The sequence below is a fragment of the Ahaetulla prasina genome, chromosome 11, assembly GCF_028640845.1.
Source record: "Ahaetulla prasina isolate Xishuangbanna chromosome 11, ASM2864084v1, whole genome shotgun sequence".
Classification (NCBI taxonomy): domain Eukaryota; kingdom Metazoa; phylum Chordata; class Lepidosauria; order Squamata; family Colubridae; genus Ahaetulla; species Ahaetulla prasina.
This window is the reverse complement of record NC_080549.1, coordinates 18,409,016-18,425,232: the sequence shown is the minus strand read 5'-3', so window position 1 is coordinate 18,425,232 and position 16,217 is coordinate 18,409,016. Positions and strand designations below refer to the sequence as shown.

Here is a 16,217-nt window from a genome sequence, read left to right as displayed (position 1 = left end):
GAGCCTTGACTGGCAAAAATGTGACCAATACAATATTTCTACCGAACATGGTCTTAAGTAATAGTTTCTCCTTTAATAACTGCTAGAAGCAGACACGTCTTCTTGAGCAATAAATTCAAAAGTTATTCATGTTAATCTAATAGGAGTCTCTGATTGGAAGTATGCCTTAATTAGAAGCTGGGCAGTAATGATGCTGAAATTACTAGGTACCAAGACATACCAAAACCTAATTTAAATATTACTTGGGCAGACAGTCTTATCTTGTAGGCTTGACAACTGCCTACCTGGCCCGAGTCACCAAGAAACCAAGATGCTGGTTTTGGTTAGACTTTGAAGAGCTCCATCATATTTAGGACAATTTTATCTAACAGTTGTTTAGGTGTTTAGGTGGGGTTTTTTTTTGGGGGGGGGAGTGGGTGTCTACTGAAGGCCTAACCATTTTCACAAAGGATGCATAAATAGACATTAATAGTCCCTTGATTTTTAGTTATTTCAATACTTGTGTTTCAAATATAGTTTGTAGCACTTTAAATGAGAAAAAAATAATTTGTTTAGGCTTATAAGGCCCCCAAATTGGAGGTTGTGGCGTATAATTAAAAAAAATAAGAGCAACAATCCAATACAGAATATAGCCAAATCGTTTGGAAAAGTTCATAATTTTTGAACCATCATTTATTGCTCAGCCAGATTTAAAGACATCTTGGTCTGTGACTTGTCAAAAGTTGTTTTTTCTGGATGAACAAAAAAAAAATTATCTGGAATGAAAAATGAAAACTTTTCCAATATGGGCTTGAAAGTGTTTGATATAATTCTATATTTTTTTAAAAAAATGAAAATGACCAGAAGCAATGACTCCAATATAAGAAACTGCAGTAAAATAAATCAGGATACGCTTCTTTTTTATTGTTATTCAGCCTGCTGAACTTCTGGCCAGAAATTTCATTTTTTTTCCCCTCGACTTAAAATATCTTGGAACTTAAAATATCTTGGAATGGCAGAATTGATCTCATTCTTCTTTTAATTTTCCAGCAACCCTTGAGGCAGTCTAGGTTGAAAGAATTGAAGGTTGTGGATTCTGCTGTTCATGGAGTGCTAATTTTCTTTGAGGTTTCGAAAGATTAGAAGGAACTGTAAATTATGGTTTAGTGACTAAACGGTACACTCATGCACCTCCTCCCTCCGATAAATTTATGCCAGATTTCTCTGATTTTATAATCTCCAATTGTGTTTGGAGAATGGATTGCAACTCTGAAGGAGGGTCCATCTCAGAGGCAGCAAATCGAGTAGAAATTATCGTGGATCCTAGCTTCTAAATGGGTTACAGGTAGTCTTTGAATTAAAACTATTCATTTAGTGACCGTTCAAAATTACGACGACACTGGAAAAGGTGACCTGGACCGTTTTTCACAGCTAACAACCCCTGTAGCATCCCCATGGTCACATGAATCAAAATAAAGATGCTTGGCAACTGGTTCATACTTATGACCGTGGCTGTGTCCCAAGGTCGTGCGATCTCCTTTTGCGACCTTCTCACAAAGGTCAATGGGGAAACTGGATTCGCTTAACAACCAGGTTGCTAAATTATCAGCTGCAATGATTCTACTTAACAGCTGCAGCAAAAAAAAGGTCGTAAAATGGGGCAAAACTCACTTAGCAACAGAAATTTTGGGCTCGATTGTGGTTGTAAGTCAAGAACTGCCTGTACTTGTTTTCTTGAAAACTCGTTCAATTATAAGAAAGTACTGAATTTTCCCAAACTAAGATTGATTCCTTTCAAAGTTGTTACCAATAAAGGAGAAAATTTGTAGCTCAGGGTTGAAGTGAGAGATCCTTAGTGCTTTCTGAGCTTGGTTGCTTTCTTGAAGCACTGATGACGTTACCTAGTTGGGTAATGAAACATCTGCAAGAAAACAACCAAGCTCAGAGAGCACTAAGGACCCCTCAAAGTCACTGTTTGTTACAGGTAGCAGAGCTAAGCAGAGAGATCAATTCTGAAGTTAAAGCAGGACTTTGAGTAAAGATCGGTGTGCATTTTGTATCTGTTAGGAGGAATTTTTAGGTTTGTTAAATAATTTTCATAGTGGAATGTAAACAACAGCAATAGAAAAAAAATCAGTAACAATTATACATTGAGAAAAGAATCTGTGTATATTGTGAGTATCCCAAGGGGCTTTTTCTTTTTTTCTAATATTTTTATTGTACATTTTTCTTCATTTTGCATTACAGTTTCAACTTTGCAACAGCAATATGCTGGTTGTAGCAGCAATTTTTTACAATATACGTACTATTATACCTCCTCGTTGCAACCATTTAAGTCTTATTCATACAATATCATGTTTATATCTATTGTTTCCATATTTCTAACATAAATCTTTATATATTTATCATTCTAAATATTTTACTTTACACTTTTGTACCATCTTGCCATAATATTGCTTACAGTAAATATTCTTCTATCTGTCATTATACTTGTTCTTATTTCTGGCTCGTTGATCGTCTTTCAACATTAATTTTCTAATCAAGAGGCTTTTTCAAAAGGCCACTGGACTTTGTTTTTGCATGAAAAAGTTTCACTTCTCATCCAAGAAACTTCGTCAGTTCTACATAGTGATTGAGTTAAAATCAAATCAAACTAAATCAAACACAAGGGGGAAAATACAATGTATGAGTAATACCGATATAGAATTCAATCTGATGCTTTCCAGACCTTGTGAAAAACATTTTGCTTCACCTTCTCATCTATAGATCATATCTCAAATCCATTGTTTGATATCCAGGTTCAAAGTCTTTCGGTTTATTACATAAATTATTTCTTTTCCAAAGATCTTCGTACAAGAATGCAGTTCATATTTTAGAAATAGAGTTTGACATCGCATTTATATATAGTCTATTTCTTTCCAAGATTGCATTAATACAGCTAGTCCTCAACTTATGGCCACAATTGAGCCCAAAATTTATGCTGCTAAGTGAGAAATTTTTTAAGTGAGTTTTGCCCCGTTTTATGACTTTTCTCACTGCATTTGTTAAGCGAATCCCTGCTGTTCTTAAATCAGTAACATGGTTGTTAAGTGGATCTGGTTCCCCCATTGACTTTACTTGTCAGAAGGTCGCAAAAGGGGATCCCGGGATCCCAGGACACTGCAAACCATCATAAATGTGACTCAGTTGTCAAGCACCCGAATGTAATTCATGTGACCATGGAGGTGTTGCAAAAACAATTATAAGTCACCTTTTTCAGTGCTGTTGTAACTTTGAACCATCACTAAAAGAACAGTTGTATTTAGATACAGATACAGATTAAGAGAGTTGGAAGGGGCCTTGTAGGTTATCTAGTCCAACCTCCCACCCAAACAGGAGACCCTACACCATTTCTGACAGATGGCAGTCCAATCTCTTCTTGAAAGCCTCCAATGATGAAGCTCCCACAACTTCTGAAGGCAACTTCTGTTCCATGGGTTGATTGTTCTCATTGTCAGAAAACGTCTCCTTATTTCCACGTTAAATCTCACCTTGATCAGTTTCCATCCATTATTCCTTGTCTGGCCTTCAGGTGCCTTGGAAAATAGCTTGACCCCCTCTTCTCTGTGGCAGCCCCTCAAATATTGGAAGGCTGCTATCATGGTCCTTCTCTTCACTAGACCAGCCATGCCCAGTTCCTGCAACCGTTCTTCATATGTTTTAGCCTCCAGTCCCCTAATCATCTTGGTTGCTCTTCTCTACAAGTTAGTCAAGGATTTATAAGTCAAGGACTACCTGTATATGCTAGGATTGAAAGCAAGACAAGACCAAATCATATGAATAGGAGCACCTTAAAGCAAATGTGTCTTTCGGTACTTGAAATCTATCTTTCATATTTGGGGTGAGATGTGTTAGATTTGGGGGTTTCTGGATACATTCTATGCACCTGTTTTGAATCTCATTTTGCTCTTGGAATCCAGATTTCTGCCCAACAGTAACAGAGCCTGTTAAGCCTCCAATTTCCTAATCTTCCCTTGTTCACTTACACTTGATTTACAGGAAAAGCCAGTAAAAATAAAATCTCTGTGGCAGCAAGGACATAGTTCAGACAGCAGAAAGTCATAGATTACCCCTGCCATAAAAATTCTCCTTTCTGTTGGCTTCTAATTCTAATAATTCCACAAAGAAGGAAAGAGAGCTATTCCGTCTTTGCAGTGTCGCTCTTGAATTCTTTTTAGGTTACAATTAGGTGAGGCTGATGAGAAATGTCCTTGATGGGACATTACATCCTGGGTTGTTGAGTAATCCATGGAGAACCTAGGATTTGCTCCTTGCTCTGAAGCCAAACGAAGTCACTGTTTTACTAGCCAACCAGGAAGTTGGCCAACAGAGATCAATGATTTACAAAGAAGCCGTGGCAAAAGAGCTTCAGAGCTCCTACGGGAGTCTTTTTTCTCAAAGTAGAGAAATAGTAGGAGCAGCTGTTCCTTTTTGCATTAACAACAGGCCAGGTAAAAAGGGGCAAAAATTAAGGGTGAGAATGGTGGCATTGTGGGCAGAAAGTTGGACTAATGAATTCAAGTCTTCCTCTAGATAAGAAAAATAAAAAAGCAAGGAATGGAAATGTGGTTGTGAGCAAAGAACTGCATTTATAACTTTATGCATTTTCAAGAAGAAAATAAACATAATGCATTTCAGATGTAGAAAATGACTCCTTAGAATAGAATAGAATAGAATAGAATAGAATAGAATAGAATAGAATAGAATAGAATAGAATAGAATAGAATTCTTTATTGGCCAAGTGTGATTGGAAACACAAGAAATTTGTCTATGGTGTATGTGCTCTCAGTGTATATAAGGAGAATAAAATACATTCATCGAGAATAAAAAGATACACTTAGTGATAGTCAAGGTTACTAATAAGCTATCAAATTGTACTAGTAAATTTGATAGCAAATTTACTAGTAAAAATAAAACAATATAACTTGAAGGATACAAGCACATGGTTATAGTCATAAATGGGAAGAGATAGATACTAGTAAGGAAGAGAAGAATAATAGTAATACAGTCTTTATAAATTATTTGACAGTGTTGTGGGAATTAGTTGTGAAGCAGAGTGATGGTATTCAGGAAAAAACTGTCCTTGTGTCTAATTGTTCTGGTGTGCAGTGCCAGAAAAATAACAATTTGTAATTAAAATGCAATCAAAAACCCCTTTGGGTTTCTGATTGTAGAGGTGTCCAAAGCAAGATATGTAGCTGTCATATTACACATAAAATGAGGAAATACGGACGTTCCTAAGGAGCGTTACTTTCTTCAATCTGAAGCCCTCAAAATGTACAGGATTACAGTTAGTCCTCGATTTACAACCAGAGCTGAGCCCAAAGTTTCTGTTCTCAGGCAAGACCGTTGCTAAGTGACTTCTGACCCGTTTCTTGCCAGAGTTGTTCACCGAATCATTCCAGTTGTTAAAAGTTAGCAGCACAGTTTTTAAGCGAATCTGGCTTCCCTGTTGACTTTGCTTGTCAGAAAGTCGCAAAACAAGATCACTGCAACCGTCATAAATACGAGTCAGCTGCCAAGCATCCAATTTTGATCACGTGACCATGGGGATGCTGCAGTGGTCAAAAGGATGAAAAACGGCTCTGAGTCGCTTTTTCTCAGTGCGTTTCAGGGGTGAAATGCTCCTGGTTTGGACCAGATCGCTCGATCCGGTAGCAATGGCGGCGGGTGGTTCAGAGAACCAGTAGCAAAAATCCCTGCTCTCCCCATGCCCAGCTGAGCTGCGTGATCATCAGAGGGTTTTTTTTTTTTACTTTTAAAAGCATTTTTTCTTTGGCCGAAAATATGCTTTTAAAAGAAAAAAAAAGTTGGCCACACCCACCCAGTCACATTACCAGTTATCAATTTTTTTTACTACCGGTTCTGTGAGCGTGGCTCGGTGGGTGTGGCAGGGGAAGGATACTATAAAATCTCCATTCCGGAAAATTGGTATAATAGTTTTGGGGGAAAATTTTCTTAGCATATGTTTGTTTTATTTTTAACTATACCTTGTGCTTGTTCCGGGAAGTCAGGGGGGAGGGGGGAGGGTATTAGTGAAGGGAGGGGGGTTGGGGGGAAAGGGGGGGGAATTTCTTTTTTGTAAAACTTTTTGAATTTAAAAAAAAAAAATCTCCATTCCTTCCCCACTCCAGGGGAAGGATACTGCAAAATCCCCATTTCCTCCCGATCAGCTGGGACTTGGGAGGCAGAGAATAGATGGGGGCGGGACCAGCCGGAGGTGGTATTTACTGGTCCTCCGAACTACTCAAAATTTCCACTACCGGTTCTCCAGAACTGGTCAGAACCTGCTGAAACCCATCTCTGGTGCGGGAGTGTTAAACTCAAGGTCCGAGGGCCGCATTCGGCCCACAGGGTCCTTAGATCTGGCCCGGGGAGCCACCCTGGAAACAGCAAATGTCCGTCCCACGGTGCCTCTGCCAGCAAAAACAAAGATTGGGAGGGCTACATGCGCCCCCCACCCCACCCCCGAGTTCCCTTTTCACTGGCAGAGAGTTGCAGGAGGCTGTCGCAACCGAAAACTGAGCTCAGGAGCCTGTTTTCTCTGGCAGAGCGATCTTCCACAGGGGCCCCCCAACACTAGTGACTTCAAGCTGGCTATGCTCACTCTGGCCCTCCAAGTTCAAACACAACCCTGATGCGGCCCTCAAGGGAATCGAGTTTGTCGCCCCGATCCAAAGTATGTTAGAGGTGGAGACAACGAAATTTCATTTAATGTAGGCCAATGAGTGTACATTTAAAGTGACAATAAAGTTATCCTAGGTCTAAGTCTACAGTATGTTGTAATGCTTAAAAGAGGATTGTTGTTGGCTTACAGTAGGAGGTAGAAATTATCCAGAGCTTGCCAATTTAGAGAGAGAGAGAGCAATGGGTTTTCAAACATTTGTTTGCTAAGGGACAGAAGGTATTTTCACAGCCCTGTAGTTTAACTCAGGTGACTCACACTGGATTTCACTAGCTCATCTCATGCATCCACTCCAACCTGTTATTTTTCTAGATTGTGCATTTGTGGAGTCACGTTGGAATGTTTTCTACATTTGCTCCTGTAGCCGTCATTAACAACACTGGTCCCTTGCCAACCAAACCTTTACTACTTCTAAAGTCGTCTCTGAAAATCCACAACTTGGATCTTTTATTATTCTTTCTTCCAATTAACATCTTGTTTATTTTTTTTGTCCCCTGTTAATGGAACACTCGAGGCAGCCATCGACACTAAAATGCACAAAAATGCAAGATACCTTTCAAATATTTAAACCAAGAAATATGCCTATAATCGTTCCCGGCCTCCTTTGACTCTGAATGTGACCCAAACCAACTGAGGAGGAAACTATTGGTTGCCACTGATCCGTCGGTTTTTCTCTTTCTAAGCCGGTTTAGATGGATCGCTTTTCATGAAAAATGAAATTCTGACTTTGGTTTTGCTGATGATAGATTCGCGGTTATAGAAACGGCTAGTATATATTATTGTAGAAAAGTAAACAGTTGAGGTTGTAATTTTATTGTCTACTACTGTGCTAAAGAGTTGGCGCCTTTTTTTTTCTTTTTTCCCTTCTACAACACACTTTATTTTATTTATTTATTTATTTATTTATTTATTTACAACACTTTCTCTTTTTCCCTTTTCCCCTCACCTAGTTTCCCATTGTTGTGTCTTGCCCGCTCTCACCGCAGCCGGGGCCTTCTTATCTGCTTCCGAACGCTGAAGAATGTCCTAGTATGCCTCCCGGCCCCAGCCCTGGCTCCATGCCCAGGCAAATGGAGCAACTAGACCCCTCCCCCTCCTCCACAGCATATGAGCCTGAGGAAGGTCTATTACCAACAGCTGCCGACTGGAGTGACCCTCGCTTCAGAAGAATTGATAGGCGGAGGCAACAGAAGGAAGGGAGGGGCAGGCCTGGATAAGTGCTGAGTCATGGAGCCACACCCCATGGCCTATATAAAGGACTTGCTTTCTGGCATTCTCTGAGTCAGGCAAAGTCTAAACATATCTTGCTGAAGTCACTTTCTAGTCTCCTGCCTGCCCTGAGGACTTTGCTAGGACTTTGGCAGAGCTGCAGAGGCACACCTGATTCGGATTTCCCTGACCCGGCTGTCAGCGGAGGAGTGGGACGTGATACCCATTATTTTCATTTTTCCTTGTATTTTATGCTCTGATAAAGCTAATAAAACATTTTGATCACTTTTGCCACACTTGAGAGCAAAGAGGGGTATATAGACTTATATACCGCTTCACAGTGCTTTATAACATACTCTACACAGTTTAGAGAATTGCCCCCCAACAATCTGAATCCTCATTTTACTGATCTCGGGAGGATGGAAGGCTGAGTCAATCTTGAGCCAGTCAGGATCGAACTGCTGGCAGCTGGCAGAGTTTTCCTGCAGTACTGCATTCTAACCACTGGGCCTCTATGGTTTATTTGTACAGCGTTTATATCCTGATCATGTCTGCGAGAGCCTCTGTGTAATAACACTGGTGATACTAGAGAAATTATAGAGACAGAACTCAAGATTCAAGACCATGGACCAGCTGGAAATGAATTCAACCAACAAAGCATGGGTCGACGAAAACAAAGAGACTTTATTAAACATTTTGCAAAATAGGGTGGTATCCCAGCAGATCTCAACAAGGAGTTTGAGCCAGGAAGCCACACCTGAAATTTCAAAAGCATCACATTTTATAGTTCCCTATCACAACACATACCCCCATGCCCCTCCTACATCGGATCCTGTGACCGATCAGAGCTAATCCAGGGCGCCTTCAGAGACAACATCATCTCTTTCTCTAATTTCATGTCCTTCAACACCTCCCTATTACTACCAATACCTCCCTTTTTCTACCCATAAAATATTTTGCAAGCGTGGCTCTTCCTTATCTCTACTGCCCTGGCATTAAGGAATGTCCCCATAGCTGGGCCTTTTTCTAAGGGGCCTCAAACAAAGAAGATTTATTCTAACACAACATTGTTATATTTTTCAGCATGTCTCTTCTCCACTATCTTAAAGCGGAATAATGTCTAACAAATTGTCCAGAAATATTTCACAAGAAGAGTCCTCCACTCCTCTGATCGCAACAAAATACCTTATGCCACCAGACTTGAAATTCTGAGTTTAGAAAATTTAGAACTACGTCGCCTTTGACAGGACCTGAGTATAACTCATAAAATCATCTGCTACAATGTCCTTCCTGTCAATGACTACTTCAGCTTCAACAACAACAATACAGGAGCACACAATAGATTCAAACTTAAAGTGAACCGCTCCAAACTTGATTGCAGAAAATACGACTTCAGTAACAGAGTGGTCAATGCCTGGAATGCACTACCAGACTCTGTGGTCTCATCCCAAAACCCCCAAAACTTGAACCTAAGACTGTCCACTGTTGACCTCACCCCATTCCTAAGAGGTCTGTAAGGGGCGTGCATAAGAGCACCAGCATACCTACCGTCCCTGTCCTAATGTTCTCTTTAGTTGTATTCATTTTATGTATTCAATTCATGCTTATATATATTATTTAATATGTATTTGACTAAATTAATTAATTATTTAATTAATTAATTAATTAAACAGAGTAGCAGAGCTGGAAGGAACCCTGCAGGTCATCCAGTCCAACCCCCTGCCTAAGCAAAAATTGAATCTTTACTTATATGCATTTCTAACCTATATACCTACATACTATTTTATTTTTGAATTTTCTCATATCCTAGAGACCCAACCTAGAATGTGTCCTTACTCAGCACCGCCAGACCAGTGAATCTTCTGACATTGCCTCTCCTTCGATTACAGGGCCGTGTGAACATGCCAGACGTATCAGCGGAGACCGTATTTGATGTCCTCCATGACACCGAATACCGGAAGAAGTGGGACTTGAATGTCATAGAAACCCATGAGATCGCCCGGCTCTCTGACACCGCTGATGTGGGATACTATTCTTGTGAGTAAAGACCTAAAGAAGATGTCATGATATTAGGCGCATGTCATTCTTAACAAGAGGATAGCAGGATCTGAGTCTTAAGTTTTTGGCACCCAGATTAAAAACAGTCTAGACGGTTTTGCATTTTGCATTTTTCTTGGCAAGGCTCACATATTATTGCTCAATTATTATTATTATTATTATTATTATTATTGGTTTGGTTTTATTTTTATTTATTTATTTTTGTCACAACAATATATGTAAGTATCATACAAAAAGATTATATAGTATATAAACATATATATGAGTAAATATTAGGAGGTATAAGCATATATATATAAATATATATATATTTAATTAATATATATATATATATATATATATATATATATATATATATATATATATATATATATATATATATATATATATATATATATATATATATATATATATATATATATATATATATATATATATATTTATATATATTTATATATATTTATATATATATATATGTAGGTCTTTGGTTGTTCGGGTTTTCTCCCGTGTAAAATTGGAAATGTCTTGGCAACGTTTCGACGAAGTCTCATTCGTCATCTTCAGGCTTCAGCTTCGTGCTTCTGGGAGCAATGTGTGATCGCAGCTGTTTTCTCCCTTTTACACGGGAGAAAACCCGAACAACCGAAGACCTACATACAAACACCCGTGAAAACCTCAGAAAACAAATATATATATATATAGGCGTTTTGGAAGTGGTTTGTTTGCCATTGCCTGTTTCCTAGGGCTGAGAGTGAGTGACTGGCCCAAGAACCCCCTGCTGACTTTGTGCCCAGGGCAAGACTAGGTAGAACTCACTGTCTCCAGTTTCTAGCCTGATGCTTTAACCACTATCCCAGATTGACCCTCTATCTTTAGGCCTAGGGCCCCAAATTACATGGTTCTCTGAATACTATAATTAAAGTGGAACCAGATTTAGCTAATTTAGGCTTTGGGGATGACGCAGACAAAGATCGAGATGGCCTTAGTAGTACACGCTTTTGGAATTTCTTCTGGAATTAGAGGTAGAAGATCCCTCGATACCAGAGGTTGACAACCTTCATTCTGAAGCCTTGCTCAAGATGCTTTCAGAAATTTTCATCTCTGGACCGCAGCCTGCTTGGCTAGACCTCACCTAGATACTAAAATGGCCAATATCTGCTGATATCTCAGATCTTTGGTAGTTAGAGAAGAGCATCCGCCTTCCATGTAGCTTATGGTTGTCCCTCCAGAACTAGCAAACTGTGTGGAGCATATTATGCACAAAATATGCCCTAAGGTGCTTAGGGGAATCGACTAGTCCAGGGGTCTCCAACCTTGGCAACTTTAAGCCTGGAGGACTTCAACTCCCAGAATTCTGGGAATTGAAGTCCTCCAGGCTTAAAGTTGCCAAGGTTGGAGACCCCCGGACTAGGACACTGATGGCTAACCATTTTTTCCTTGGGTGCCAAAAGTGTGCGTGGTTCTATAGAACCAGTAGTAAAACCGGCGAGAGGCTCCGCCCACTGACCTGAACATCATCAAAAGTGATCTGCGCATGCGCAGAAGCTCCACGCGAGCGTGATGCGAACTGGTAGTAAAGGTAAGTAGAACCCACCCCTGGTGTTCACACCCATAATGCAATGCCCCCCACTCACACCCTGCCCCCCTGCGCAGGCACGTGACACCCTCCCACCCTCCCCCAACCCCCGCACATGCGAACACAACCCCCCGTGCCCCTGTGTTGGTCCTAGCAGGCTTCCCTGAAGCCTCTAGAGACCGGATACGGCCCCTTTGCGGACTTCCGGTAGGTCCATTTTTTGCCTTCCAGAGGCTCCGGAGGTTTCAGAGGCTTTCCTGGAGCCTCCAGAAAGTCTGGAGGCCCATTTTTCACCCTCCCAGAGTCTCCATGCAAGCCCTGTACTTACTGGCATCCAATACGGGCCGTGTGGAGACTCCTGGGAGGGGCAGAGACCCATAAATCAGCTGGCCGGCAGGAGGCCCGCACGCACGCGCGGTGGAGCTGATCTAGGGCGACTGCTCGCATGCCTGCAGAAATGGCTTCGCGTGCCACCGGTTTGTCATCACAGGACTAGGATCAAAGCCAAAGTCTAGACCAGGGGTGTCCAACCTTGGCAAATTTAAGACCTGTGGATGTCAACTACCAGAATTTCCCAGCTAGTAGGTAGGTAGGTAGGTAGGTAGGTAGGTAGATAGATAGATAGATAGATAGATAGATAGATAGATAGATAGATAGATAGATAGATAGATAGATAGATAGATTTTTTTATTGGCCAAGTGTGATTGGACACACAAGGAATTTGTCTTGGTGCATATACTCTCAGTGTACATAAAAGAAAAGATACATTCGTCAAGAATCATAAGGTATAAAACTTAATGATAGTCATAGGGTACAAATAAGCAATCAGGAAACAATCAATATTAATATAAATCATAAGCAACAAAGTTACAGTCATACAGTCATAAGTGGAAGGAGATGGATAATGGGAACGATGAGAAGATTAATAGTAGTGCAGATTTAGTAAATAGTTTGATAGTGTTGCGGGAATTATTTGTTTAGCAGAGAGATGGCATTCGGGGAAAAAACGTTCTTGTGTCTAGTTGTTCTGGTGTGCAGTGCTCTATAGCGTCGTTTTGAGGGTAGGAGTTGAAACATTTATGTCCAGGATGCGAGGGGTCTGTATATATTTTCCCAGCCCTCTTTTTGATTCATGAAGTATACAGGTCCTCAATGGAAGGAAGGTTGGTAGCCATTGTTTTTTCTGCAGTTCTAATGATCCTCTGAAGTCTGTGTCTGTCTTGTTGGGTTGCAGAACCAAACCAGACAGTTATAGAAGTGCAGATGATCAGCAGCTGAATCAGCAGCTCCTTGGGCAGTTTGAGCTTTTTGAGTTGGCGCAGAAAGAACATTCTTTGTTGAGCTTTTTTAATGACGTTTTTAATGTTAGCTGTCCATTTTAGATCTTGTGATATGGTAGAACCTAGAAATGTGATAGTCATGCCTAAAGTAGAAGTCTACAAGTCTTAAAGTTGCCAACCTGTCTCAGACTTCCTTCAGCTATGGAAGCTCGCTGGTTAACTATGAGCTTTGAGCTGAAAGAAAGAGAAGTTATCAACCTAATAAATAAATACAATATTCATGACAATTAGTGGTTGTTATCTTTTTTTAAAGCTTGGTGGCCTGATGTTCTACAGGTAGTCCTCGACTTAGAATGATTCATTTAATGACTCTTTGAAGTTACGTTGGCATTTAAAAGAATGATTTAATTTACAATTGATCCTTACTCTTATGACTCTTGCAGAATCCCTATGGGTATGTAATAAAAATTGGCAGCCAGCATCTATTTACAATGGCATCCTGTGATCATATGATCATCGTTTGCAAACTTCTCAGCTGCCTGCCAAGAAACCAAGTCAATGTGGGAAGCCAAATTCGTTTAATGATTGCATGATTCACTTAACAATTGTAGTGATCCGCTTAACAACCTATTCTGTCTCCTTCCCCACTTCGGAGTAATGAGCTGGCCTTCAGCCAGTGGATTCACGGCTCTTATCAGTCCTGGCAGAGAAATCGCAGCTGCCCGCCAAAGTTCAAACAAATGACTCACAGAGTTAAGACTTCAGCTCTCTTTGAAACGGTTCAGCTAAGCTTTTGCTTCCCGTGGAGTGAGAGCAGTCCCAAAGCTCCTTATATATCCTGTGGGGTGGGGCTCCTTCCCCACCCTTCCCTTTGATGACGCCGCCTCTCTAATCTTCTGAAGCGCGGGTCAAGCCAAGCTTGATTATTATCAGCTGGGTCTGAGGGCGTAGCTTGAGGAAGGGAGGAATTAGGGGATGACGGCCTCATTATGTCCTCTGACTGGCCTGGTTCTGGCTCCTGGAGCCGGGCCAAAGGCATCGGAGCTCCCAAGGTAAGCCTTACCGGTGCTTCCCCCTCACTCTCGGAGTCACTTTCGGGCATGGGGCCAGGTTCGGGGGCTGGAGTCACAACACAACCCTTGCAAAAGAAATCGGGCATGACTCAACAACCTCTTTGCTTAGCAATGGAAATTCTGGTTCCAGTTGTGGTTATAAGTCAAGGACCATCTGGTTTGTTCCGATTCCATGGATGATGGGTCCAAATACCTCCATGGGGTTTTATGCGCATTCACTTACTAGATTTTTAGTCCACCTTTATTATAAATAACTCAAGACAGCAAACACACCTGGTTTTCCGGCCTCCTCCAGTTTTCCCCGCAGCAACAAACCCTGTGAGTGGGTTGGGCTGAGGTAGATTAATCAGTACGTGCTGGATTGCTTTTATAATTTTTTTTAAATCCTAATTCCTAAACATTGTAATGTGTAAAGGCAAGGCAGAATTCTTCCAAAGCTGTTGATCTCTTTCCCTAAGAAGGAAGGTAAGATTAGATTAGATTAGATTAGATTAGATTAGATTAGATTAGATTAGATTAGATTAGATTAGATTAGATTAGATTAGATTAGGATTAACAGAGTTGGAAGGGACCTTGTAGGTCATCTAATCCAACCCCACCCTTCCCAAGCAGGAGACCCTACACCATTTCTGACAGTTGGCAGTCCAATCTCTTCTTGAAAGCCTCCAGTGATGAATCTCCCACAACTTCCGAAGGCTGGAATAAAACAGAATTCATTGTATGTAGCAGTTATAAAGATCGGTTAGGTGGCCTTCCTTCACCTGATGGTATCCAGTCCTCTCAGAGCAACCTGCCTTAATTACCATATGTGGTAGGCATGTATGAAAGCAAGAAAATATTGGACCAAAATACACACATGGTTGGAAAAGATGATTAAGCTAGATTTAAAGATAGATTTAAAGCCAGAAATATTTTTACTACGTATAATACCAGAAGAAATTAAAAGACGCTTTTTCCTGGGGAGGAAAGCTATGGCAAATCTAGACAGCATACTAAAAAGCAGAAACATCACCCTGCCAAAAAAAGTGCGTATAGTCATGGCTATGTTTTCCCCAGTTGCAATGGATGGCTGTGAAAGTTGGACCATTAGAAAGGCTGAACGCCAAAGAATCGAGGCCTTTGAACTCTGGTGCTGGAGAAGACTGCTGCGAGTCCCTTGGACTGCAAGGCGATCCAATCTGTCAATCCTAGAGGAAATCAACTCTGACTGCTCTTTAGAAGGCCAGGTCCTGAAGATGAAACTCAAATACTTTGGCCACCTAATGAGAAGGAAGGACTCATTGAAGAAGAGCCGAATGCTGGGAACGATTGAGGGCAAAAGAAAAAGGATACAACCGAGAACAAGGAGACTGGATGGAATCACTGAAGCAGTCGGTGTGAGCTTAAATGGACTCCAGGGGATGGTAGAGAATAGGAAGGCGTGGAGGAACTTTGTCCATGGGGTCACGATGGGTTGGACAAGACTTCGCAATTAACAACAACAAACAATACCAGAAAGTTTTGACAAAGGGGCTATATATTTAATGTTACATGTACTGACCCCAGTGAGAATTGTATTTGCACAATATTGGTAAAATGAGAAACGCCCCATCAGATGATAGTACAATTTGGAAAATATTGGATTGTGCAGAGATGGATAGATTGACATTGAAAATAAAAGATAAAGGAGATAGAGTATTATAAACATGGAATAGGTTTTATCAATGGTTAGAGATAAGAGGTAGAAATTAGATGGAGGAAGAGCTTTGGTTATGTATAAGTAAAGTATGAATGTTTATAACCAGAAGTTGGCAATTGATACTTATAAATACAATTGATATGCTTATAAATAAACTAACGTAATTATTATGTATACCATTAATATTACTCTCAGTATATTTGTTACTTCATTTTCTTTCTTTTTTTCTTCTTCTGTAAAATGGACAACCAGGACAACACGCTGTATTCAAAATACATATATATAAATAATTAAAAAAAACTTGACTTTAAAAAAAAACAACCTGCCAAATTACTAGGTGAGCTGGCATGCAAATTGGACATCCCTGACATAGTCATGCCAGTATGCCAGGGAGGCCTCAGGTTGGCAAACCTCACCTGGGTGATAAAAAAAGATTAACCTTTGTGGAATTATGGTTCTGAGCGCCACATACCCAGAGGGTTATTAACAGGTTAGATAAGGTTTAAGAGAGGAAGACAACAAAGGCAATAACAAGGACTGGAGGAGCTGCTTGTGAAGACAGGCTGAAGGCACTTGAGGAGTTCAACCTTAAGAAAACCAGACTTAAGGGGAGCATGAAAATCGTATGCAGGTGCATAAA

At 40.5% G+C, this 16,217-nt stretch overlaps 1 protein-coding gene across 2 annotated transcripts in view; it reads left to right on the top strand.

Moving 5' to 3' along the window:
- Positions 1-16,217, top strand: part of LOC131204935 (START domain-containing protein 10-like) — a 37,947-nt gene that overhangs the window by 9,567 nt on the left and 12,163 nt on the right. For both annotated transcript variants that reach the window (XM_058196611.1, XM_058196610.1), the window contains exon 2: positions 9,802-9,949. In XM_058196611.1, coding sequence (XP_058052594.1) covers positions 9,802-9,949 — 148 coding nt within the window. The remainder of the gene's footprint in view (positions 1-9,801; positions 9,950-16,217) is intronic.